The sequence below is a fragment of the Mauremys reevesii genome, linkage group 15 (genome assembly GCF_016161935.1).
Source record: "Mauremys reevesii isolate NIE-2019 linkage group 15, ASM1616193v1, whole genome shotgun sequence".
NCBI classification, from domain to species: domain Eukaryota; kingdom Metazoa; phylum Chordata; order Testudines; family Geoemydidae; genus Mauremys; species Mauremys reevesii.
The window spans coordinates 32,633,737-32,659,567 of NC_052637.1; the positions used below are offsets into that span (position 1 = coordinate 32,633,737).

Consider the following 25,831-nt stretch of genomic DNA (forward strand, 5'->3'; position numbering starts at 1 on the left):
GATTTGACGCTGTTAAGTCCTCTATGGTCCTGATCCTGGCCATTGTAGAGAGCATCTCCTATGGCAGTCCCTCTACTTTAGCTCTGCATAAGCCAGGTATTTTTGGAGGAAAGTCTTCAACTCTATAACTCGAGGTCCCCAGTTAGTCAGGTTTTGGACTTGAGTACGCAGTAGTCAGCAATGGGCTTTTTGGCTCATGATCCGCTCAAGGCAGATGCTCATTCTGACATCACTAGTTATGTAACCGAGATGGAACTTGGTGGATGAAGCTGCTTTTAAGTGCCTGTGATAATTTCTTTCAGAGAGACCCCAGAGGGGTACAGTGGTCACTGCCTGTGCCTACTCTTCCTAAAGGCTCTTGGACATGCCTCCCTGTGGGTTGGTTTGACTGAGTTGAACCTTCGGAGCACAGCAGGCCTTCCATTTATTCAAGCATTGGCTTGAGGGTCAGTGGAGCGATGGAGTCCTTGCTGATGGGTGGGTCGGGGGTGGTTTAACGAGTGTGGGGAGATCTGTCCGGGGATGCTGCCCATCACAGCACGTTGTTTCTTATAATTTGTTTTTAGCTGAGGAAAGATGGCCCCACGGTTAGAGTGCCAACCTGGGCTGTGGGAGGCTGGGCTCAGTTCCCTGTGTGAGCTTGGATAAGTCACTTTGTCTTTCTGTGCCTCTGATCCCCATTTCACGACAGGGATGTTGTGAGGCACTCAGATACTGTGGCAACAGGGGGGCCAAATAAGTACCTAAAATAGATAGAATGTAATTGCACCAAGAGACTTGAGGAGTAGCTGTCTGTTTTTATAAATAAACAGATAGGCAAATGATATGTTTCAAATGAGAGAACAATGAATTAGTCATTTTGGAGATCAGATCAGGGCTTATTCCTCTCTCTCGATACCCTCATTTAACGCACGATTCTGTGCTCCCCAGATTAATCTGTGCCTTAACATTTGACAAATGCCTCATTTTTTCCCATCCCACTTGGAGCTAATCTTATTTTATCCAGGGACTCTCAAGTAATGCAATTGCAAGAAAGACTTAACTAGCAGCAATGCTGAATTCACATGAAAATGAGCAAGATGTCTGTGCTTGTCTTTAACATAGCTCCAGGCACAAGAATGGAAGCTTTCCATGATCTGCAGGCTGAGATGATGTCCCTTCTTTCTGAGTCAGGCGCTCTGCGTAACTGGCAGAGTTGGGTCATGTGGCTTTCTTTCATTCTGTCATTCCAGAAACACATCTAATGGGTCATTTGGCACAAAGCGTCCCCCTCAAATGTGAGTAATTTCCCCTCTTAGCCACTTATGTGTTGCATTTAACCTCGTTTTCAATTCAAAGCAATGCAGGGGGCTTGTGAGGGGGAGGAAGTGGGCTGTTTCAAGGATGGGGTGAGTCTTTGTACTGGCAGAGTCAATGCCGATATAGTTCAGTACATCTATAGTCAGTTTATTTTAAACAAGTAAAAATACAGTGTAAAAAGTCCTTGGTGGAAAAGGTTTTTTTATTTAAAGCCCAAATAAATTTGTGAAGTTTCAAGTTATCCCATTGCACTTTTAGTGTAACATTAGTTCCAACAGAGGGGGTCTAGTGGCTAAAGCAGGAAAACTTTTAGTGACAGACTTCTGCTGTGATGTTGGCTAGACTACTTGGTCTCTGCACTTCAGTTACCCCATGTGTCAATAGGACATCACAGAGGTGTTTAATGTTTATAAAGCATCTTAAGATCCTTGTATCCCCATGTTTACTGTGTCAACAAAGATGACAAAAAGCGGTTTGGTTTATCTAAAAGTGGCTGCTATTAGTAAAGAACCACCATAAACTATATTATTGTGGTTTATTTTATGCAGGAGGTCAAACTACATGATCATAATAGTTTCTTCAGGTCTTGGAATCTATTAAATTTTGCTTCCCTAGAAGGATAGTTGTGTTACCAATATCCCGAATGCAACTAATGCCAATTAAGCATTCCGATAATATGATGATGAGCATAGTATAAATGCACCATTAGATCTAGAATAACTTGCACCTATCAGCATCCTCCTATGTGCAGTCAACAGAGTGGACGGATGCGTATTTTCACATCTGTAGAAGGAGATTCAGAAGTAAAATGTAGCACAGAGAAATGTTCCAGTATATGAGACGTTGTGACACTCTCCGGTTGACCATGGCAGTTAATGGACCCCAAGAAGATGACACTTCATTATAATGTAGGTTTGTTTGTTTTTTAATCATGACAAGGATAATTTTGCTCTGGTATTGCTGTTTGTATTTTGTAAGGAAAAATACCACCTCTGGGTCTGGTTAAACTGAGAAATGTATAGGCATCAATTTGGCACCATCTTTGAAAATGTCACAGTTCTCAGGCGCAAGAGAACAGGGCCCATTCTAGTCTAACTTTTACCACCCATCACTTACTGCTGTACGGCCTCGGGCTATCTTGAGTGCCAGGCTGTGGTAAAAGGAATGAGCAAAGGTAGAAGCAAGACCAGAGGAGAGTTTCTAGGATGCTGTTCAGTGTTCAAGCATAAGAAGAGAGAGCCAAGACAGTGCAGCATTCAGGCTTTGTTCCTTTCTCCACATACACTGTTCTCTCCCATCGCGCACATCCTGAAAGGAGAATTCCTAAATACTATACCACCTCCTACCAGGAAGCCAGCTATCATAATAGATATGATGCTCCTTGGGGCAGGGAGATGTCAGGTAGCTTATTCCCTTGAAGACTCTTACGATGATGTGACACGGCTCGGCCGCGGTTTGTCCCTCAACGGGGCTGTGGGGGACCTCGCGGCCTCGCTACTAATAGCCTGAAGCTCGGTCCTCGGTTAGGGCGGGGCAACAAACCCAGAGTCAATAGGCTCAGGCCCTCAAGCAGGGCTGAGCAGCACAGTTATAAGCCCAGCCCTTAGGTCAGGGCAGGGCAACAAACACAGAGTCAATATGCTCAGGCCCTCAAGCAGGGCTGAGCAGCACAGTTATAAGCCCAGCCCTTAGGTCAGGGCAGGGCAACAAACACAGAGTCAATATCCTCAGGCCCTCAAGCAGGGCTGAGCAGCACAGTTATAAGCCCAGCCCTTAGGGCAGGGCAGGGCAACAAACACAGAGTCAATATGCTCAGGACCTCAGGCAGGGCTGAGCAGCAATATGAGGTTTCGGTCTCTTCAGGCCAGGGAAAAGGGGGAATCCGCCACCCAGGAGTTGGGTGGCAGGGGGGGACGCAGGCCCTCCCACTCCACTGCGTCCCAGCCCGGGGCCCTAGCAGCGGCAGAGACCCGCTGCTGTCAGTGGGGATCCTGGCCGCAACACACTGACATTGGTTCTGGCAGTGCTGCAGCCAGACTGGGGTCGGCTACCCCCGGGCTACTTCCACTCTCCCCCTTATCGAGTATCTGTGTCGTTGTGGTGTCACCAGCGGTCTCGACCACCACCGGCTCCTCGGGGAAGTGTTCGAGGGCGGGCTCAGCGGGTCCTCGGGGTAGCTGGCGAGGGGCAGGCTCGGTTCCTCCTCGGGGTAGCTGGAGCGGGGTGGTCCCGGCCAGTCCTCCTCGGGGTAGCTGGAGCGGGGTGGTCCCGGCCAGTCCTCCTCGGGGTAGCTGGAGCGGGGTGGTCCCGGCCAGTCCTCCTCGGGGTAGCTGGAGCGGGGTGGTCCCGGCCAGTCCTCCTCGGGGTAGCTGGAGCACGGAGCAGGCTCGGCTGGCCAGGCAGGAGCTCTGGCGCATCGCGGCCGCAAGCGTCTGGCCCCTGCAGTGGCTGGGCTCCTAATGAGTTCTGCAGGTCCGCTTTTATACTTCCAGGTCTGCGCCGTGACCTCTGAGGGGCGGGCGCAGGACCCAGTGGCCCCGCCGACCGTGGGGTTGCGGGAGGTTTGTCCCTCAGCGGGGCTGTGGGGGACCCCACGGCCTCACTACAGATGAATTTGAGGACAGTTTACCTAATTGCCCCCCTCCCCAAAAAATCTTCTTGGGGAAGTGTTAATAGTAAAAGAAGCCCCACCAGATGCCTAAAGAGGGAAAACGGAGGTTCTGGAACCAGGGGTCTATGTGAGGGAGCGTCTAAGTGGAGAGAGTAATGGTCCCAGGCCTATCTGACTTTTCTCTGAGGTTTAAAGCCAATCAGGGAAGTTGACTTTCACAGTGAAATTCAAAGCCCAGGTTAGTTCCTTCCGGTTTTGACATGAAGTTTTTATCCAACTCTGACTGTGACCTTTTCAGCTTAAGCAATGCTGAGAATGTTTGTAAAAACCCAAGCGTCCGAAAGGTATGAGTTTCATAAATTTTCTCTCCTGTGGAAACAATATCTGAGATTAAATGATGAGTCACTTGAGAAGTGGGTGTACAGAGCAATTGATTACTTGCTCATTACATTGCCACAGAGAAGAATATAAAACGGGTTCTCAAACTGGGGGTCGGGATCCCTGAAGTAGTTGTGAGGTTATTACATGGGGGGTCGCAAGCTGTCAGCCTCCACCCCAAACCCTGCTTTGCCTCCAGCATTTATAATGGTGTTAAATATATAAAAAAGTGTTTTTAATTTATAAGGGGGGTGTCGCACTCAAAGGCTTGCTACGTGAAAGGGGTCACCAGTACAAAAGTTTGAGACTTCTCTCTTTTTCCCATTTGCTATTTGTGTGTTGTATTAAAATTCAGTTAAAAGACCTCAGTGTTTAAAAAGATAAATAAATTCCCCTGGGCAGTCTGTGAAAGATGGATCTTTAATTTCTCAATGCAATAAAGCTGAGTTTTACTCATGGCTATAAATCTGTCCCCTCTTAGCCTGATGATATAACTGTACATGGTGGGCCTATGTCCAATTACACTTTACTTGGCTGAGCTAAAGGAAACAGCAGCAGTCACAGCTGCCAGAGATCTTTATAATTATCTTTTTCTTTTTTATGAATGTCATGGCCTTGATCCTGCAGTGAGGGCCATATGGGCAGACACCCGACCCCTCACTGATCTCATTGCAGGATCAGAGCTGAGGTCAACTTAACAAAATTCATGCCATTCTTAGCCATTTCAAACGCTAGTGAATACATCCTATAGCATCTTTATTAGAATTGGTTGGAAAAGGGAAAAACTATTTAATGATTTTTTTTTCAAATGTTGAAGTCATTTTTGTTTCAAAAAACGTGTATTTTTTTCATTTTTTCCCAACATTTTTGCAAAATCTTTTTTCAAAAATAAAAAATGTAAACTTTCGGAATTAAAAATGTCTATTTGTTTCCCCTGCATCCTCGCCAGCCCCATGCAATTGAATGAATAGATGATCGGGGCTTTTTTTATTCTTTGCCATTTTGTAAATTTTCCAAACTTCCTAAACTGCTGAAAAGTTAGAGTGGGGAAAGGAAAAATGGGAGAATGGGGGAGAGAAAGAAAATGAGTGAAATGGGGAAAAAACTCTCCAAACTCTGGATATCGCCTACTGTGTTGTATTCAAGACAGAAGGGGAAAGAAGATGGAGAAAAAACAAACACAAACAAATTTAAAATGTTGACATTTTGGGTTTTGATTGATGATGTTGAAAATAATGAAATGTTTAGTTTTGCAAAAAGGCCATGTTTTTTTGAAAAAAGGTTCAAATAAAAATTGCAGCCAGCTTCATTTTTAATATATAGCATTTCCTTTTTATATGCATTTCCTGATTTTTGTCTCAGTAAACAAACTGATCAAAATTGTGTATTGATTAGTGACCTGCAGTATTTCACTTTGCACAAAGTATCTCCTCTTCAGTGAAATACAAAAGGCATCATATAGTTCAAATATTTCAAGACTGTCTAATTTTTTTAAAGCATTTAGGCTCCCACCACACAATTGAACTGTTGCTCTCATGTAGAACCTCATTGGAGCCAGGGAACTCTGCATGTGCACCAGGGTCTGCTGTGTAGCTCCAACTGCAGGATCAGACCCTGAGCTTGTGCTTGATATCCTAACACCATCTCTTTCTGCTAATGTTGTTGACTAGTTTTTCTAGTAACACAGTTCCCAGTGCTCTGTAATCAGTTATCTGCAGAGATATGCCTCCTCTTTCTGTAGACCTTTTAAAATACTGTTCTGTAAAAAATCCGTCTTATTTATTATATAAAATTAATATTTTTAAAGCACTTTGAACTTGAAAATTGCTATACCAGTATTAGGGAATATTGGATACATTTTCAAAAGTACCCAAGTGATTTAGACACACATATATTTCAGTGGGACTACATCACTTAGCTGCTTTTTTAAATTTTAAATTTTAAATTTTCTTAGATAATGTTGGCTGATGAGGACTTCCAGCTGAATGAGGACTTCAGCATTGGACTTCAAGCATCGTGTTTGGCTAATGTCTGATACATCCTTTATTCTCACAGGGAGATGGACTCAATGGGTCTCATATACTTCTGTGTGCTATTAATAGCATACTGTTCCAATATGGAGAAAGCATCTTATAAGAGATAAGGGAAAGGCAAGGCATTGTCAATACAGTTAGAACTGTTTGTAGTTTCTCTGGCTTATAGACATCAATTCTAAATTAAACTTTTGTATTTCTTGTACACTAAAAGTTGGTTACTATTTAACAAGCCTCCCATTGAAGCTGATGGGTTTATATTGCACAAGAATTATAACATGCCTGGAGGCGGTTTGTTCAGTGGCAGGACAATGAGACAGTGTTCACAGACCAGTTCTGCTTTTCCTCTTGTTTCCATTACAGGATTATCTCTTTCTTTCATGGTCATGGTCTGATCCCATCTTTCCTCCCTCCCTGTTTTGCCAGCCCTATTGGACAGGGCAGCTACTTAGGGGGGAAAAAAATAGATGCAAAGACTTTTCAGGTGAGGGAGGGGATCATATTCTGACTTTTGAAATCATATTTTGTAAGCTCCCTTTCACTACATTTCAATCATGCTTATCATGGTTTAGGGCCAGATTGTGGAGACCTTGATGTTTCTGGTGAGCAATTTACTTGCGCAGATAATCCCATTGAGGCCAGTGGGCCTATTTTTATGAGTATCGGCATTGCAGTCTAGCCTTTAGAGCATATGATTTTTGCTGCGATACCAGTTGGAGTTAGCTAGTTCAAGCTGTTCTGTAGGCATCCCATGTGCCTGAACCTCAGTGTATAAACTCATAGTCAAACTGTTTCATCTACCTCTAACTTGCCACTAGACTTGATTGCTTCAGACGTTGCCCACAAGACTTGACATTCATCTGAACATTGTCACTGCAACTAAGGAATATGAGCACTTAGTCACTTTAAGTGGCATGTGGCTTTTGGATACTACATCAGTGAACACCCGTATTACTGTGATATTGAAGACAGCCTCAACCAGATCCTGACTGAGTCTCATCAGCACTGCAGTGAATCCGTTAGCCTGACTGTTCCCTCTTCTGCTACAATCCAAGCAGCATTAAGAAACTTTCTTGCCAACAGTCCCCTTTGATCTTGTGCTTGAGCGTGAGTCTGTCTCCCTTCTGGATACCCAGGTGTGCCAGTGCACAATGGAGTAGGCAAGGGGGTATAAGGAGGAGCAGAAACTGCCACCTTTGTAATTTTAGCTCTTCGGTCCTGTTTCTAACCAAGTTACTCTTGTTCTGACTGTCAAGATTGCCCCCTTCTTAGCTGAGGATGATGGGAATTTTTTCAGTTTGCAACACCCCTCCTTCAAATGCTCTACTCGTCAAAGCAGAGCAACCTGCTCAGTTGTACCCCCAAGAACCGTATCAGAGAACAGGCTCCTGGTTAGGACAGTTGACTGAGGTCTTTCTCTTCATTCTGCCTTGTGTAACTTCAACACTTTCTATGAGGTCACTTGGACTTGACTCTTTTCTGGAAAGAATAATCCCAAATCCCTTTGCTTTTGCTCTTGATTTTTATTCATAAGATCTTACATCACATTGTTTGCTCCATACTACCCTCTCTCCAAGGCAATAATATCCTGTGATTCAAAACCACACTATTGCTGCTGCTATTAGTATAATTACTCTAAGTATATGTGCATGTGTCCTTTGGTCTTTGCCCTTTTGCATCCAAGGGCAGAATTTGGCCCAATGCACATGTGCGGTATTGCCAGCTCTCACGGTTTTATCGCATGCTTCATGATACTTTAAGAAAAGCATAAAGTCTCATCCCCGGCATTGTGATTACATCAGAATCTCAGTTTTCATTTACAAACAAAATTAAAGTTCCTACTCTCATGATTGCAGAGAAAAGCTTGAAAATGCAACCCCAGTGTAACCTAATGGTCCAGCGCCAGAAGGCAAAGAGAGAGAACACAAATATTATGTTTTTTTAAAACATGATGTTTAAGCCAATCTCATGATTGTTTAGGGGTCTGACCCATGATTGTTGAATGCATAGAGTTGGCAATACTCTGTGTGGGACTCTTGATGATAGAATTTGGTTCAGCATTGTGTCCTCTTTCTGCAAACTCTATTAAGGTCAGTTTGACATTGTAAAATAAACCGTTAAGGAAATCCTTATATTTTTACCTCTAGAAATGAAAACTCAGTGTTTTCAATGTTTGTCCTTCACTAGCACAGAGAACAAACTCTGCACTGTATTTTGTAAACTAAGATCTGGTGCACGCACACACGAAAAATTAACAGTCTGTGAGCCTGGTGGTAATATAAACTCTTGTTTCCTTTCGACCCCACCTTTGATAAGCAAAGTTGCTATGATACAGTTGCAAGCAGTAGATAATGTCATTACCCTTGCCCTGGTAAAACTTTCATTTGTAGAATTAGGTGCAGGAAGTGAGTTGGACAACAATCACCTTGGGATCAATGAAGCATGTTGTGGCTTCTATATATACGGGTGAAGTAACTTTTTTTTTTCTAGGAATGCAAATGATTTTGTTCCCAAAGGTGAAAGGGCATCTGGAACTCAGCAGCTCACTAGAGACCTTGAGCAGAATTATCATCATCGTTTGTATTATGGTAATTCCCACAGGCTCCCACTGAAATTGGGTACCGTTGTGATAGGTGCTGTATAAACACATAGTAAGAGAGAGAGTCCCTGTCCTGAAGAGCTCACTTTCTAAATAGACAGAAGGTGGGGGAAAGGAACGAAGAGAAAGCATTATTGTCTCCGCTTTACAGGCGAGGAAATGTGAAATAGAAAGTGTGCGAGAGGAAGTCTGTGGTAGAGCCTGAAATTGAACCTGGATCTCCTGAGTTCCAATCTAGTGCCTTGACCACAAGGCCACATTTCCTGTTTTAGAGGCAGTGAGATGATATCGGAGGGAAATGCTGCAAAAAAAAATTGCCAGAATTTGCAATAAATGTTCTTTTCAGAATATAATTCACCCAGCAACAGAGCTAAGCAAATGGTCTCCTCATCATTTAAAGTATCATGGATGAATTCTACCAGATCTATCAGGGGATATGAATATCACCTATTGAGCCATAGATCCATCACCTGTCTTTATCAGCTTTCCTCTTTTCTCCCCTTCTTCTAACCTTTTCTCTTTCTCTGCTGCTCTCCTCTTTTGTCAACCTCCTGCCGTTCTGACTTTAACCTTATATAACGCACCAAATAGTGATAACCAACACAAGTCAATAGTGTGGCACATATTAACCTTGTCCGTTATGTGAATGCTGGTTATCTTCTGCTTGTGTCCATGGCCTTCACCTTTCCAATGGTTTGAGTGAATTTGTATGTATATTTCCTTTTGGCTCTCATGACGCCACCTGTATTCCAGTATTTTATCTCAAGATTTTTTTAAAGTGAGAAAATAACATATTAATGAATGAATTCAATTAAAATAATTGCCCAAATCACAAGAAATATTATTAAACTACCCCTAGTTCTGAGCTATATGAACCTTGCTTTGCAGGTAAATGGTTGAATATTATTACAGTAACATCTGTACCTCTCATACTGTGAAGCCAACATTTTAAAGCTAGCACGAGGGATTCCTTTTTAATATCCATTAGCTGGATCATATCACAGAGGATAGGTAAGATTTAAAACAGAGGTCAAGACCATTTGTGGTCTTGAAAGTTCCCACAGAACTGTGTGTATGGGTCAGAATCCCCTTCCCCTTCTTAATTTTTTTCAGTCAAGCTTTGTGCTGACTGTGATGCTAATTCTTATGCTCCCATTGTTTAATGTCCCTGTCATAAAGCACTATGGGACCCTGGTTGAGTAGTTCAGTGTAAATTAAAATGTATTGCAGTTTGCAGTATGGGCATGTCCAATTTAAGAGTGACCTTTTCAAGGGAAATCCCACCCACTCCCCCACACCCCCCTGCTGCAAGGGGAAAGGATGGTGGGAGAGTACTGTGTACTGCAGCGAATTAATGCTGCTCACAGCTTCTACCTTTTGATGGCCTGCCTGAAATCTGGCTCCCATTTGAATCTGGGTCAAGTGAAATGAACTTGGTAATCAAAATCCTGATCCTGACACAGCGGAGTACTGACTGGAGGTTTGATAAACACAAAGGACTAAGACTAGAATAAGAGGTGATTCAAGTCCACAGCGAGGAAGGGTGTTCTTGATGCTATTCTTGACTGATTTGCAGACAAACTACAAGTTCATGACCTGCATGCAATATCGAGAGGCCTTCTCTGTTGTAATGCGATAACAGACATTGCTAGTCTCTCTTCTGTTGTCTTTGTAGTCAAGTGCAGTTACAGGTTAAATAAATTCCATAGCCAGTGAGTTAATAACAGGACAATATAAAACTGTGGCAAGTTTAGTGCTCTGAGAATTCTGCCTCTTGACAGCGTAGCCATCCAGATGGTTGCACATTATCACTGCAGCAGAAGTGGTGAGGCTTAAAGAACATTGCTGCCAAATTGCCTTCTGCAGGCTGTAGGAACTGTGGAACTCCAGCAGTCTGGGATAGGGAGAGGTGCCGGAGCCTTCTCAACAGCTCCTTTGAAGAAGTGGGCTGCCAATTATCCTACTTAAGCCTTTGCCGCTTGTGGAGAAGCAAGCCACAAGCAGCTTCTCTGCAGCTCTGCTGAGAGACACAGGCTGCCCCAGCCTCTTTGTGAAGATCCTGTTCTGAGAAAAGGTGTCAATCAGCAATTTCCCTGGCCTTCCCCCAGGCGGCTCCAGTCGAGGGGGAGAGGCGGTCCCTCAGTGACTTTCCTCAGATTCTGCCCTATCTTCTGTAAGTGAGCGAGCTGCCGGCAGATGTGACGATCATTGTTATTGAAAGGGACCCTTATGTGAAACTCTCACACACCCCTAAATGCACAGGACTTTAGGAAGGCAGAGCAGCCAACGGCAGACATTCCCAAAACTGGGGGTGGGGTCTGGGCTTGAAATCTGAAACAGAGCTTGTCTCGGAATTTAGCAAATCATCCTTCTGTCTGTAGTGGGCCGAAGCAAAATGCCGGGTGTGAACACCCCTGAGCTTTTAGGTCCTCCTCCTGAATGTTGTGGGTCTGAGCTCACCGTCAGTTGGAATGAGATGCATCAAGCCTCTAAGCCAAGCAGAGCAGGATTCAGGAGATGGGCAAATAGGGCCAGGGTATCTAGGAGTTTGAGAGGTGTGATGCAGGGAGTATCTTTGCACTCGTGTGTTTCTGAATCGCAGTCCCCTCATTTTACGCACAGGCTTGATGGCTGCTTAGTGACATTTCAGAGCGATGGCCTAGTTGTGATGTTCTGCACTGAGATTTAGTGGTGTTGGAGGTTTGTCACTAGTGCGACGGGTTATAATTCAGCAGTAAAGTGTAACTGGCTGCTCCCTGAAAATTGCTTCAGTTTGATGAGAGATTTTAAAAGGATCCCAATGTTCCCGCGGATATAAAATACATACCTAATTCATTGATACAGAGCAAAATAGAATGTCAGCATTTCCCTCCCCTCTCCTGAAATAGCTAATCAGCAAGAAAAAATTAGGTTGTCCTGGAACATCGTCTGTTGTTTAGATAGTTCCACCGATATTTGTTATCTTTTATTGGCCATAAATATTTAGGTTTTATTAACTATTTCATGCCCTATAAGTTGCTGGGACACCACAATGGTGGGCAACCTGATAGACACTGAGATTGATAGAAGTCAAGGCTTGAAAATGGTTATCAGACACACAGTAGCCAGGGGAGTAAACCTACTAGTTGAGGGTCAATGTGAAAGCTGAGTGGAAAATCCAGTAGTGAGCTCTGTGGCCAGTTATCTGCCAGAAAGCTCAGCAACCACCCATAGTTGCTAAAGAAGGAAGATGCTGGGGATTCTGAGCAAGATGCTGTTCATGGTTCTTGCTAAGAGGTCTCCATCTTTTCTATCAGTCTCTGGCCAGTGAAAATTTTGAAGTTCCTCATCTGTCTATAGATGCATAGATACGGGAAAGGAGGTGACTTGAAGTCATGGGGCTGCTCATGTGCATTAGGGAAGCAAGATCAGATTAGCCTTTGCTATTCAGAAACGTGCCCCATTAGTTCAGCCTTGCTGTACAGAACTTGTTCATTTTCATCACTTACTCTGTACTCTCTGCACTGTTCATGCTGGGTCAGCATCTCCTTCATTATCAGCAAAGGCTTCGTTTTAGTGGGGGAGATTCTCCAAAGCAGCAATGGGATTTCAGCACACAAGCCCCATTGACTTCCAATGGGTATTCTTCCCTTGGTGTTTGACTGTAACTGTGCAATTTATTTTGTCTTGTTTAAATAAGAGCTAACACAGATCTTTAAGGGTGTTGTCAGACGTCACCAGTGTGGTGCTCTGCTCTAATCAATGTTGATAACAGTCGGCTGCGTGTGTGTGTTCACTCTGTGTGCTGCCCTGGCTCTGCGCAGATAGATGGCACAGCAGACCCCGAGAGAAACCCCAATGACCACAGATCCGATATGGTACGAAGGCACCCAGCCAGGTTTATTGCCAAACGAAACAGTCTCTAGCTTCCCGGATCAGATGTCTACAGTTTTGCTAGTACATATGCGCTTCCTGACAATGGATCGGCTCAGTCAGTGGAAGGATTTACCACTGTTCCTTAGGCCAAACAAAGACAACCCCTCAGGGGTTCATTCTTATACACAGGTACAAACAAGTTACACCTCACTCCTGACGTACTGAGGTACAACCCCTCTATGTAGTAAGTTGCTGCCTATCACCTTGTACACGTTGGTTCGAACACACCAACCCTGTCCATCGTATTATCCTTTTAGCCCTGTCTTTAGGATGCGTCAGCATGTTCCTGTTATCTGAGGAATGTGCTAGTATCAGGAGTGTTCTGGTACCATCCTGGCACGTGTTTATATCACTTGTGCCCAGTACCTTTTAGGTATGTGTGTTTTTGCAGCATCAGCCCTCTTCATGCCAGGTTCTGTGAGCAGGGCCTGCCTCTTGCTCACAGCTTAACTTTGTTTTATATCAGCAACATCTTGACTATTACTCTAGCTCAGGCCTTAAGCCTCATACCAGGCCTCTGATACCAGGACTTATGTTTCAGGACCGTATCTTACTACAAAGGGTATGTCTACATTGCAATTAAAAACCCGTGGCTGGCCCCTGCCAGCTCAGGCTCACGGGACTAGGGCTAAGGGGCTGTTTAACTGCGGTGTAGACATTTGGGCTTGGCCTGGAGTCTGGACTAGGGCCCTGTGCAGTGGGAGGGTCCCAGAACTTGGGCTGCAACCTGAGCCCAGTTAAACAGCTCCTTAGCCTGGGCCCCCGTGAGCCTGAGTCAGCTGGCATAGGCCAGCTGCAAGTGTAGACATACCCAGAACGGGCTTTGCAGCCATACAGGCTGCATTTCAAAGGGAATAGAACAGGGGTGGCCAGCCTGTGGCTCCAGAGCCACATGCAGCTCTTTAGAAGTTAATATGCGGCTCCTTGTATAGGCACCGACTCCGGGGCTGGAGCTACAGGCGCCAACTTTCCAATGTGCCGGGGGGGGTGCTCACTGCTCAACCCCTGGCTCTGCCTCAGGCCCTGCCCCCACTCCACCCTTTCCCGCCTCCTCCCCTGAGCCTGCTGTATCCTTGCTCCTCTTCCCTCCTGCCTGCCCCCAGCCTCCTGCACACCATGAAACAGCTGATCAGGAGGTGCAGGGAGAGATGGGGAGGTGCTGATTGGCAGGGCTGCTGGTGGGTGGGAGGCACTGGGAGCGCGGGCGGGGCAGCTGGGGGGGCTGCTAACGTATTACTGTGGCTCTTTGACAATGTACATTGGTAAGTTCTGGCTCCTGCTCAGGCTCAGGTTGGCCACTCCTGGAATAGAATAAACTGGCTTTGTTTAAAGATCAAAGTGAATGGAGAGCTTGAGCATATTCCTGGATAAGTCTGTGCTTCCAATAGGTGACTCACCCAGATCATAAGGAGACCCATTTCGTCATGGTCATGGTCATAAAAAAGGGCAAGTTTAGGGACCTTGCTTTTTTCTTTTCTTTTTACCTTGAATAAATTAAATGATGTCTGAGTCTTGTTTTGTTCTATTCTGGTCTCATGTGACTCTTCTCCTTCTCCAGTGCTCATCCCCACTCCATGCTCTCTCCAGTGAACAAAAAAACAAAAAACAAAGCACAAGGTAGATGATAGTTGCTTTAGCAATTCAAACTGGAAACAGGATCCTGACTAAATAAATGTTAAGAGACAAGTTCCTGCTATGGAGGAGGTTTGTGGCTGTCCACTTTGTTAGGGTGTCTCGTGTTCCCGTTGGGTTGAGTGGGTGGAAGCTAAAAGTAGGGTAAGCTTGGAGCAGGGAAGAGGTTTGCTTATGAGTCTCCTAAAATGTGAGTGTTGCTACTTTCCTCCTAGCTGCAGGAAACCTTCCCATAGGAAGAAGGAGAGAGAGAGATTGCTGTTGTGTGGTTTCGTAGGGAATTACAGTATAATGGTATGACTGCTCTCGGCTTTGCTTACCTCACTGCCTTTATGCATGACAGAGGTTGCTTGTAGGGATGGACAGAGTGGTTTGGGTAAAATAGAAATCCTTCTAAGCCTCTCCCCCTCAGCTTTTGCATAATACTTAAAACCAAACCTTTTCCCCTGCTGGTCAGATTCTGACCATGGCATAAAAGGGTACAACTCCTTTGAAGTCAGAGGACATGTTCCTTCTTACACCAGTTAAGAATGAAGCCCAGTGTTTTCGTTTCATCTTTGCCAAAGCTGCAGTATTAAGCTGTGCGACTACCAGGATTCAGACAACCCTGCTAGCAATTTGCCTGTCTGATCTTGTAGTTATGTTTGTCAAAGGGGCTACTTTGTATAGCACATAAACTGACGCAACACTGCCTAATCTCTAGCAGTTCATCAGTGTGACCATATACTACTATGAATAAAACAATGAGGAGTCCTTGTGGCACCTTAGAGACTAACAAATGTATTTGGGCATAAGCTTTTGTGGGCTAAAATCCATTTCATCAGATGCATGGAGTGAAAAATACAGTAAGTAGTATATATATTACAATATGTGAAAAGATGGGAGTTGCCTTATCAAGTGGGGGGTCAGTGCTAATGAGGCCAATTCTGTTAAGATGGAAGTGGCCTATTCTCAACAGTTGACAAGAAAAGGTGAATATCAACAGAGGGAAAATTACTTTTGTAGTGCTAACGAGGCCAATGCAATCAAGGTGGACGTCACCCATTCCCAACAGTGGACAAGAAGGTGTGAGTATCAGCAGAGGGAAAATTAATTTTTGTAGTGACCTATCTGCTCCTGGTTTTTATTCAGGCCTGATTTGATGGTGTCCAGTTTGCAAATTAATTCCAGTTCTGCAGTTTCTCGTTGGAGTCTGTTTTTGAAGTTTTTTATTGAAGAATTGCTGCTTTTCAGTCTGTTATTGAGTGTCCAGGGAGATTGAAGTGATCTTTGGTTTTTGAATGCTACAATTCTTGATGTCTGATTTGTGTCCATTTATTCTTTTGTGTAGAGACTGTCTGGTTTGGCCAAGGTACATGGCAGAGGGACATTGGTGGCACATGATGGCATATATCACATTGGTAGATGTGCGGGTGAACGAGCCCCTGATGGTGTGGCAACTCCCATCTTTTCATGTGCTGTAATATATCTATATATATATATATATATATATATATATATATATATATATATATATTGCTTACTGTATTTTTCACTCCGTGCATCTGATGAAGTGGGTTTTAGCCCATGAAAGCTTATGCCCAAATAAATTTATTAGTTTCTAAGGTGCCATAAGGACTCCTCGGTGTTTTTGCTGATACAGACTAACACAGCTATCACTCTGAAACTATATACTACTATGGTTACTCTAAGCCTTATCAGCAGATTGCAGCTGTTTAATTCACTTAAACAGAACCTGTTGCTTTCAGAGTCTCTTTCTTTAATTTGGAAGAAAAACAAATAAAATAGCCTGGAAGCCCATTTGGAGAAGTTATCAATTTACAAGGGAAGTTGGATAATTGGAAGTTTGCAATTATATTGCTAGCTGGAAGTCTAAAAAACACAGAGAGAGTCAAACATAGCAAGAGGTTTATACATAGATAACATTTATCTGTGTTTCAGTTAGGTCTTAATTTGATAATCTCCCCATTAAAATCTTCTGCAGCTTGATAAGTTTCCTGTAAAAATTTATCTACTGCATTTAAGATGTAACTGTTATCAGCTAACTTAGATAAGACAGTAAACAAGTTCCCACTAACTACAGTGAAATGTCTGGTTCTTAGTTTTGACAAGTTACATTATTCAGCCTCTTAACTTTTTTATTTGCAGAAGGTGCTCTCAAATCAATAGGTACAAACTGGGAACAAGAATCTGAACATCTGGAGTTGCATATGGAAAGTGTAGCAAGGAAGCTAGCAAGCAAAGATGTTTGCAAGGAAGCAGATTTTCCTTCTTACACACAATCTGTATTTTATTGGGTTCTGTTTACAGTCGGGATTTACTTATTGTTCCAGGAGTATTAGTAAGAAGGTCAAGATTTTGGCCATAAATGCAACCTTTTTCCAGATTCTCAAAGTTACTCTCAACAAATAGTTTGTTTTGAACCTGATGATCTCGCTTAATACCAGATGTTTGTGTTAGATGAACACTCAAATTTAAGATTTTTTACCTTGAAAGTGTCATTTCAAAGTTGTACTGTAAATTGGGAGTGCCGTGAAACATACACTGGGGTGCCCTAGACTCAGAATAGCCTAACAAATGCTGCAATGTCACTAACTATAGATTACGGTGACCTTTTTTTAAATAGAACTAATGAAGCCCTAACGAATACAGGTACATGTAATGGTTTTGCATAATACAATATGTAAATTTTTGTTCTAAGTTACAAAGCTAGAAGACATCATTGTAATAGACACGTTGGGCTTAGCTGGGGGAATTTACTATATGGGATTACACATTTACAGCTATTACTCATAGCCTTTTTATTGGGACAAAGGTCACAAAAGATCAGTGGCATGGCTGCAGGGTTCTCTGCACGTCTGTTCCTTCACTGGTCCCTGAGTGCACCCCCCTAGGCGCCAGGCCTTGTGTGTTTACCTCTGCTGAGATGCAATTCTGCAGTTCTCCCACTCTTATATGGGGCCCTGGGCTATGGCGGTTTGTGCGTCCACGGTGCTTCTCCAGCAGTTCTGACTGAGTTTGAGCACCTGCGGTTGGGATTCTGGGACCAGTGGTGTACAGCGATCAGATGGCCACCTTAAAGTACAAGTATTGTTTGTTTTACCAGTGGGAACAAAGCTTTTAGAGAAAATGGATGTGTATCTAGCCGAAAGCACTACCACTCTGTGATAGTGACCTAGGCAGGCCTAGCTCCTCCAGAAGCTCCTAGCACATCCCTGAGTCTCCATCTAGCTCCCCCCAAAAACTATGCTTTCCTGAGAGAGAATCCCATTTGAAACCCTGTTATAGGTTGGGGTTTGTGTTCCCGGGCTTTGACCCTTTCTGGTCCAAACCAGTTTTGTAGGTTGGCTCTCCTGTGCCATTCTTTTCCTTGCCACCTGTTTCTCTAGACCAGGGGTTGGCAAACTTTCAGAAGTGCTGTGCCGAGTCTTCGTTTATTCACTCTGATTTAAGGTTTCGCGTGCCAGTAATACATTTTATCATTTTTAGAAGGTCTCTTTCTATAAGCCTATAATATATAACTAAACTATTGTTGTATGTAAAGTAAATAAAGTTTTTTAAATGTTTAAGAAGCTTCATTTAAAATTAAATTAAAATGCAGAGCCCCCCGGACCAGTGGCCAGGACCCAGGCAGTGTAAGTGCCACTGAAAATCAGCTCGTGTGCCGCCTTTGGCACGCTTGCCATAGGTTGCCTCCCCCTGGTCTAGACAGCCCTCTACTTCTATTCATTCAGTAAACACCCCAATAACAAGGCCAACATGCAGTGTTCATCAGTTATTACAGAGCAGCTCCAAATCCATCACAGTCAGGATCTTGGGTTTGCACCTCCAGCAGCTCAGTGCCCCCTACACCCTCTCGCAGAGTCCGGAAGGAGCTCCTTTCAACAGCCATTGTAGCCACTAATTCACGTCCATGCATCTTTTCTTCAGGATCCCAACATTTCGGTGCACACCAACAATCCGGACCTAACGCCGTGTTTTCAGAATACCATCATAGCATGGATCCCTAGCATTTACCTCTGGGCTGTCTTACCCTTTTATCTCCTCTATCTAAAACACTACAAAAGAGGATACATCGTACTCTCCATGCTGAGCAGGTTCAAGACGGTAAGATCTTTCTGTAACTCGCTGCACAAATGTGTATCCTTGTGGGAGTGGAAGCAAAGACATGCAAATTCAAGGCAAATGGTGCATAAAAGGGGAACCCAGTACCAGGTGGAAGATCAATGACCTTATCTGCCTCTAGATTAAAGTTAGCAAATCAATACAGCTTTACAAATGTTTGATAAGGAAGGGCAGTCTCTGCCCTGGCCATGTCTGGGTTCAGGCTCACAGCATAAGGCTGATGCCACTTTCCCTGGTTTCAATGAGTCTGGGTGCACATAAGGGCAGCTGGATCGGGCTCATGGTAGGTAACAATATGCACAGAGATCCCCGAAATACCTAGGCATTGTTGCCAGAGGTTACAAGCTACCCCTCTCTCTGGCTTGGATAAGCAGAGCTCCCGCTCCTTGGCTGGTGCAGTGAGAGTTCACCCTCCAGTGTCGATTTACTTACCATCACGATGCTCTACTTAGTACAGCCATCTGTCGATATATCTATGGATTGATCAGTCTCACTTATCTGACCCCTATATCTGAGCACCTCATAATCTTCAATGTATATATCATCACAACACTGCAGTGAGGTAGGTATCCCCATTTCTCAGAGAGAGACTGAGGGCTTGTCTACATGGTGGGGTAATACACACTATGGTGGTGTAATTTCTGAAGCACACTAATGTGCTGCATTAGTGCGCAGTAAAGGTTCCATAGTACTGTTTGAAACACTACTGCTTTAAAGCACACCAGGGAATATTTAGAGCACACTAGCAGGGTCTACAAGGACCAATTAATGTGCAGCATGTTAGTGCACTTTAAAAAAAATCACACCCCTGTAGCGCGAATTACCTCACCCTATAGACAAGCTCACTGTGACATGCCTAAGGTCCCACAGGGTTGTCTGTGGTGGAATGGAGAATTGGACCTAGGTCTCCCAAGTCACAGGCTAGAACCATGACAATCAGCTCAGGTGACCTCTCTATGGAAGCTCACACACTGCCCTTCACAGAGATGCTCACTAAAATTTTTCTAATTATTTCCATCCTCTTCAGTTTGTGACATTTCTCCCCCGCCCCCTCTGGCTAGTGACCAGTAACACTGGAACTACCCTGCAGATGCAGCCATTTCCCTCCATTCACCTTCTCAGTTCATGCATCATTGTGAGCCATCTCTCACGTTGGAGATATAACTCATGTCACATGGAATCCATCTGTGTACCTCCCAAAGCCTTCATCTTGTTGTCAGGCTGGTTGAACTCCAAGCAGATTTGCTATGCCCCTGATGTCTTCGGGTAGTTCTTGATACAGGCATATAGAGAAGAATTGTATCCTAGAGAATATAACATTGCTGCATCATCTTGCCCTGTGTACTAGCTCCAGATAAATGGAACGCAACCCACAGGGATAAATTTACCTTAAATTGTCTCTCACACACACACACCATCGTCTCTTTAGTTTATAACTTCAGAAACTGAACCGGCAATAGAAAACCTAATGGCCAACTCAAGAGCTAAGGCGGGTAGCTATAAAATCTTCCTTTGCACACTGTAAATATATTAATTAGCTAATCTTATAAAGCACAATGAAGTGCTTTGCGAGGGTATCGGGAGCTGAACACTGAGGACCAGTAAAATCCATTAAGCCCCACCACCAGCCACTGTGTATGCAAGGTAGATATGTGATGAATCCTTTCATGCCTTGCTGATAACCACCCTGAATTCAACCTCCTCTACTTAGAATCTACCTGCAAATGGGTTGAGCCAGGTAAGGGGAGTAAACAAAAGAAGGGGAAAGGGTTAAAATAACGAGATTAAGGCTTGTACACACCTCGGCAATGTAAAGGATGTTAATGCTCCTGAGGTTGGAGAGATGTGAGAGAAGGGCTTGCAGGAACTCACCCCTGCACAAAGGGCCAGCACGAGACCACTTAATCCTCACTTAGACCTATTTTGAGGGTTTAAGTGGTACATAGCTCTTGTGCTAGGCCTCTGTTCAGGAGTAAATTTCACCCTATGTGTAAAACAAAATCAGGGATTTTCCAAGCAGCTATAAATGCCTAATAATATTTAGCATTTATATAGAGAGCTTCTCTATTTCAGGAACTTTACAAACAATATGTAGGCCGCATTACATCCCTGTGAGGTGGTTCAGTGTCATTGTTATCCGCACCTTACCAAGGAGAAAACAATGTGAAAAGGGTCAATAGCTCGTGCAAGGCCACAAGAGAATCAAGGTCAATCCAGGAGTAAAACTTGAGGCTCCCAGTCCAGAACACTTGTCACTAAACCCATCTCTTTCTCTCTGTAATTTGTACCACTGGATTTCCCATTACAACTGATTAATATAGTGAAAATAGGCAGATATGTATGTCTGCGTCCATATCACATTCACACACACACACACACACACCCCTCCCCCTCCCCCCAAAAAAAGATGAGACCAGATTCCCAACTGGTATAAATCAGTGTACATAAGAACTTATGCTCCATTGACCTAGCTCATGGTTTTGTTCACGTGGGTGAAGTAATGGCACTGTTTTATTTTAAATCAGCTTCTCGTTGATCAAAATATAACTACTCTCCAGATCTGCACCTGGAGGTGAATTTATCAAATACCTTCCCCGTTTAACACTTATTCTTCTTTTAGATTTTAGGTGTTCTGCTGTGGTGTGTGTGCTGGGCAGACCTATTCTTCTCCTTCCACGAACTCCTGCAAAGCAGAACCCCGCCCCCTGTCTATTTTGTCACTCCCCTAATTGTTGGCATCACGATGGTTAGTATGCATTTCTATCAGTGACTCTTCATGGGAGTAGCTTTCGCAGGTATGAAGTAACCCTTTGTGGACTAATGGGGTAGAAAAACCTTTCTGTGCATTCTCCTCTAAACCGCAGGTTTCTACTGATCACTAAAACCAAAACTATTCCAATGTTGACAGCCTCAGCAGAGAGGTTGAGGAGTAGATGGGCCATGGAAACAGAGCTACCTTCCCAGCACTTGAATTGATGCCTTTATTGGTTGGGACAGGATCGCAGGGTGCTGTGGGGTGAAGCAGAATTGCTAGCTCCATCATGTTATATCTCTCTGATGGTCAAACAGAACTTTGGGAGGATTGTCAATCCAATACCTTTCACCGCCATTAAATGTTATCTCTATTTAAAAAAAAAGTTGCTAAATGAATTAATATTTTTTTGAGTTTATGTATGAAAAACGTTGCTTACTGAAAAAAGCCTCCAGAGCAAACAGTCTCCATTGAAGAGATTATTAATAATGTCAGTTTAATGGAAGGGTTTGTTCTACATCATTTATTTCCTAATGTAAAATTCTCCATGCTACCTTACTTGTGATTGTTGTGTAGAGAAAGTGACTTGTGTTGTATGTTCGGTTTGTTTAATCTCTCCTGAGCAAAGCAGTGTATTGCAGCCCTGTTTGTGCATTGTTCTACCCTGCGTCAAACTGTGCCTCTGATTTATATTGTTGTTGGTTCTTTATGGGACAGAAACTAAAAGAATTTTACTTAAGACCTCAAACTGGCTTTGAACTGTGGGCTGGAAGATGAAATGCTAACCCTTATCCATTGAGCTTTTACTTCCTTATGTGGGATGAAAACGTTCACAGACTGGTTATAATTTCACCTATCTAGATGGAAGAAGTGAACTTTTTAGTGAAGAACCAACAAAGTTTAAAAATACGTTCACCCTTAATGTTAATTTGACACAAACAAGAGAAATTTCAGTTAAAAGAAAAAACAAATTTCTGAATCTGAGTCCATGAAAACAGGGATCGAAATTCTTTCACAAGGGCCCTGTCCTGCTTTCATTAGGCAAGTGAAAGTTTGTGATTGACTTCCATGGGAACACAACTAAACCTTAAGTGCACAGGAAACCATGTTTGGAAACCTGTAATTTTAGTGGTGATGCTGCTGGTGGTGGGGGTTATGATGGGCACCCAGTGAAAGCATGAACGGGGAAAGCATTGTCGGGCATGTATTTATGTGTTTCTGTGTTTACTTTTCACAGGTATTAGCCACAGTACTCGTTCAGTATGAACGGCTGCGAGGGGTTCAGTCCTCAGGAGTGCTCATAATATTCTGGTTTTTGTCTGTTCTCTGTGCTGTGGTTCCTTTCCGGTCCAAGATCATTGCTGCAACAGCTCAGGTAAATATATTGTGCTTGTGTAGGGGACAGCTAGTATAGCATTACCATGTCTTTGAAGAATAGATGGGAATGAGTCACCCAGTTTAGATTTCATATCTGAACCTGAACTTTACCAAACAAAGGGGAAGTTTGAATCTGATCTTTGGAGCCAATCTGTCTGTAATTTAAAGGGGACTTTTGAGTCATATCATTGCATGCCAAGGGAATGCCCAGACTATGCTCAATCAAAGGATGCATTGGACACCTGGCAGGAATCTGAGGGCTGCACCAGTTTCACATACAGTAGAGCAGATTGCAGCCTTTTAAATAAGGAACAGTGGTAGTAGAGACAATATGACTTAATATCCAGTACCCCTGCTTGGATCATACAGCTTGGCTGCACTGTATAACTCAATGGGCTGCACAGTCAACTCTTGATGTGATGGGAACAGGATTTTCACTCTTTGTAAGCAAAGATCAGAAAGTTAGAGGGAGAGGAAAGAAAGCTGGGCTGATATGATCCAGGTTTGAAAACATAGCCAGTTCCGCCACAATGAGAGAGGGACTGCCATATCCCTGATCAGAGCAAATTTCCATTTGGCTATTGAATAAGTCCCATGGATTCAGTGATTAGATAATTGAAGGCCTGGAGAGAAAAGCAGCATGTTAAGAACACTAAACATAAAATCCTGGTCCCATAAAAATCAATGGGAGTTCTGACTATTGGGTGATTTTAAATTATTATTTATTTATTTACTATCATTACTATAGGAGAGATCTTGATATACTGGGCTGTGCAAAACACGGAGTTTGAATTGAACTATAAATGGTAGTCTGTGCAATATTGGTTTAGAAAATAGTACATGCCAGAGTGGGATGCCCTTGTGAATTAACTGGTGTAAATTTAACAAGTACACTAATAATGAATTTCCTTGTGATGGCCCCTCTCACCCTCGCAGTGTAACTGTGAAGCTAAAACTCAGATGTAATCAAAATTCCATCTCGCTAATATAAATAAATAAAAATGTTGAGTTACATCATGATGCAGCACCAAAAGCTTTTTTCTAGGGGAAGAGGCTTTATCAATGGCTAATTCTGTAGTTAGTCTAAATCAAGAGGTTGGATGGCCTACAGACCCTGGACCCTTAAAGCAAAGCCATAGGCAACATCTCTTCTGTTGTCTTTGCAACCACCAATGGCCAGAAACGGCCCCTGTGTGACTGTAAGGATTAGAGATTTTATATGGTTAAAGAGAGCATGCACAATTACATTAGTCAGGATATAAACAAAAACTCTATAAGGGATGCTATGATTTCTGCTGTGAGGAGTAAGTCAACCACTAACTGATCGGCGTTGGAAAGAAACTTCCCCTAAGGGAAGAGTGTACAGTAATTGTCTAGTACAAGGTTTCTTATCCCTTCCTCTGAAGGCATCTGGCACTGGCCCCTGTCAGAGACATGATCCTGGCCTAAATGGATTCCTCTTTTGATCTGGTGTGGCAGTTCCTAAGATTGTATATTAAAGGCATGATCCTGCACATATCATCACCAGGATCTCTGAAAAAGATTTCACTTAGTCCTGATTCAGAAAAGTATCCGTGTTCAGGAAAGGCATTTAAGCACGTATTTTAAATCCCATTGAAGTCAACAAGTTTTAAGCACATGCTTAACTGTAAGCACATATTTAAATGCTTTAATGAATAGGGACACACATTTATAAGCATTATTCCACATAGTAAGGTGTTTGCAGGATAGAGCCCTAGGGGAGAAAATGCACTGCCAGAAAGAAGCTCAATAAATTAGTAGGTTCTACAAGAATTAAATCTAATGAAACCAACTCTTTACTGTTTTTTCTCCTTCTAGGGCCAAATAAAAGACAGATTCAGATTTACCACATTTTTCAGCTACTTTGCATTGATACTCATTGAGCTGATCCTTTCGTGTTTTAAAGAAAACCCTCCATTCTTCTCTCCTGTTAATTCAGATCCTGTAAGTACTGCTATATTCCTCTGACTGTATTTTATAGAATGTCTTAGGTGACATGTAAGGGAGATAGCGGTAATTAGTCTCTACCAAGAGGAGTGTTCGGGTGGCTTAGGGCAATGTGTCTCAACCTTTTAGGTTGGCAACCCATTACGTGAAGTCAAAAATTTTCACAACATGCCCTGCTCCCTTTCCTCTCTCCCCTCCCTTCCCCATTATATGTACTAAGATTAAAAATACATCAGTAGTAACAGTAACAATCCTGTGTAATTGGTTCATGTGTGTGTTTCAAGAGGTTGACAGAGAATGCTTGCCCTTGAAGGGGAATTGTGTGCAGGGAATAGGGGAGCAAGATTTTCTTTGCTTTATATTATAATCAAATTTTCAACACGTTGAGAAACACTGGTTTAGGAGATTGGTAATGATACATGGAGCCTTTCGCCACTAGATCGCTGGTTCAAATCCAGCTCAGAGCAGTTGCTGGCTGAAGATAGAGCTTACTATTAGAAATACTGAGATTACCACACCTCATTTATTAAATTGTTATGCAGCAGCAAATATATTTATGAGAATTAAAATGTGATATTAATTGTTGCAAGGATTATCTCTGGAGAGATGGACTTCAGTTTAATGGATGTCCTCTTAATGATATGTGAAGCCATTAGGGTTTTAATTTATTAATAAATGAGCCCTTCCTACAGGACTTTAGGATGGATAAGGAATAACCTTAAGATAAGACAATAGTGCTGTCTAGAGGTTAAATTGCTTCTCTATCTTTTTAAGCAGTTTTCATAATTGGATTTATGTTTGAACCAAGCTGGGAGAGAGTGCTGAATTATAGAATTAATTTCTGAAATGAACATTTCCGAAAGCAAAGAATGACATTTCATTTTGTACAAGTGTGATTAAAAAGCAGTATGAGGTGTGGTTGTTAAGGAACGAAAGGAGTCCTGTATGAAATGGAGAATGAAAGAAATCAATTTTGTATCTTTATCATAGAATATCAGGGTTGGAAGGGACCTCAGGAGGTCATCAAGTCCAACCCCCTGCTCAAGGCAGGACCAATCCCCAATTATTTATTTATCCTCAGATCCCCAAATGGCCCCCTCAAGGACTGAACTCACAACCCTGGGTTTAGCAGGCCAATGCTC

At 43.1% G+C, this 25,831-nt stretch overlaps 1 protein-coding gene across 3 annotated transcripts in view; it reads left to right on the forward strand.

Annotated features, from left to right (window-relative positions):
- The window catches only part of ABCC3 (ATP binding cassette subfamily C member 3), a 101,418-nt gene that overhangs the window by 27,798 nt on the left and 47,789 nt on the right, over window positions 1-25,831 (forward strand). For all 3 annotated transcript variants that reach the window (XM_039501172.1, XM_039501174.1, XM_039501171.1), the window contains 4 exons: window positions 18,398-18,574; window positions 21,213-21,338; window positions 22,582-22,719; window positions 24,561-24,686. In XM_039501172.1, coding sequence (XP_039357106.1) covers window positions 18,554-18,574; window positions 21,213-21,338; window positions 22,582-22,719; window positions 24,561-24,686 — 411 coding nt within the window. In that variant the 5' untranslated portion in view covers window positions 18,398-18,553. The remainder of the gene's footprint in view (window positions 1-18,397; window positions 18,575-21,212; window positions 21,339-22,581; window positions 22,720-24,560; window positions 24,687-25,831) is intronic.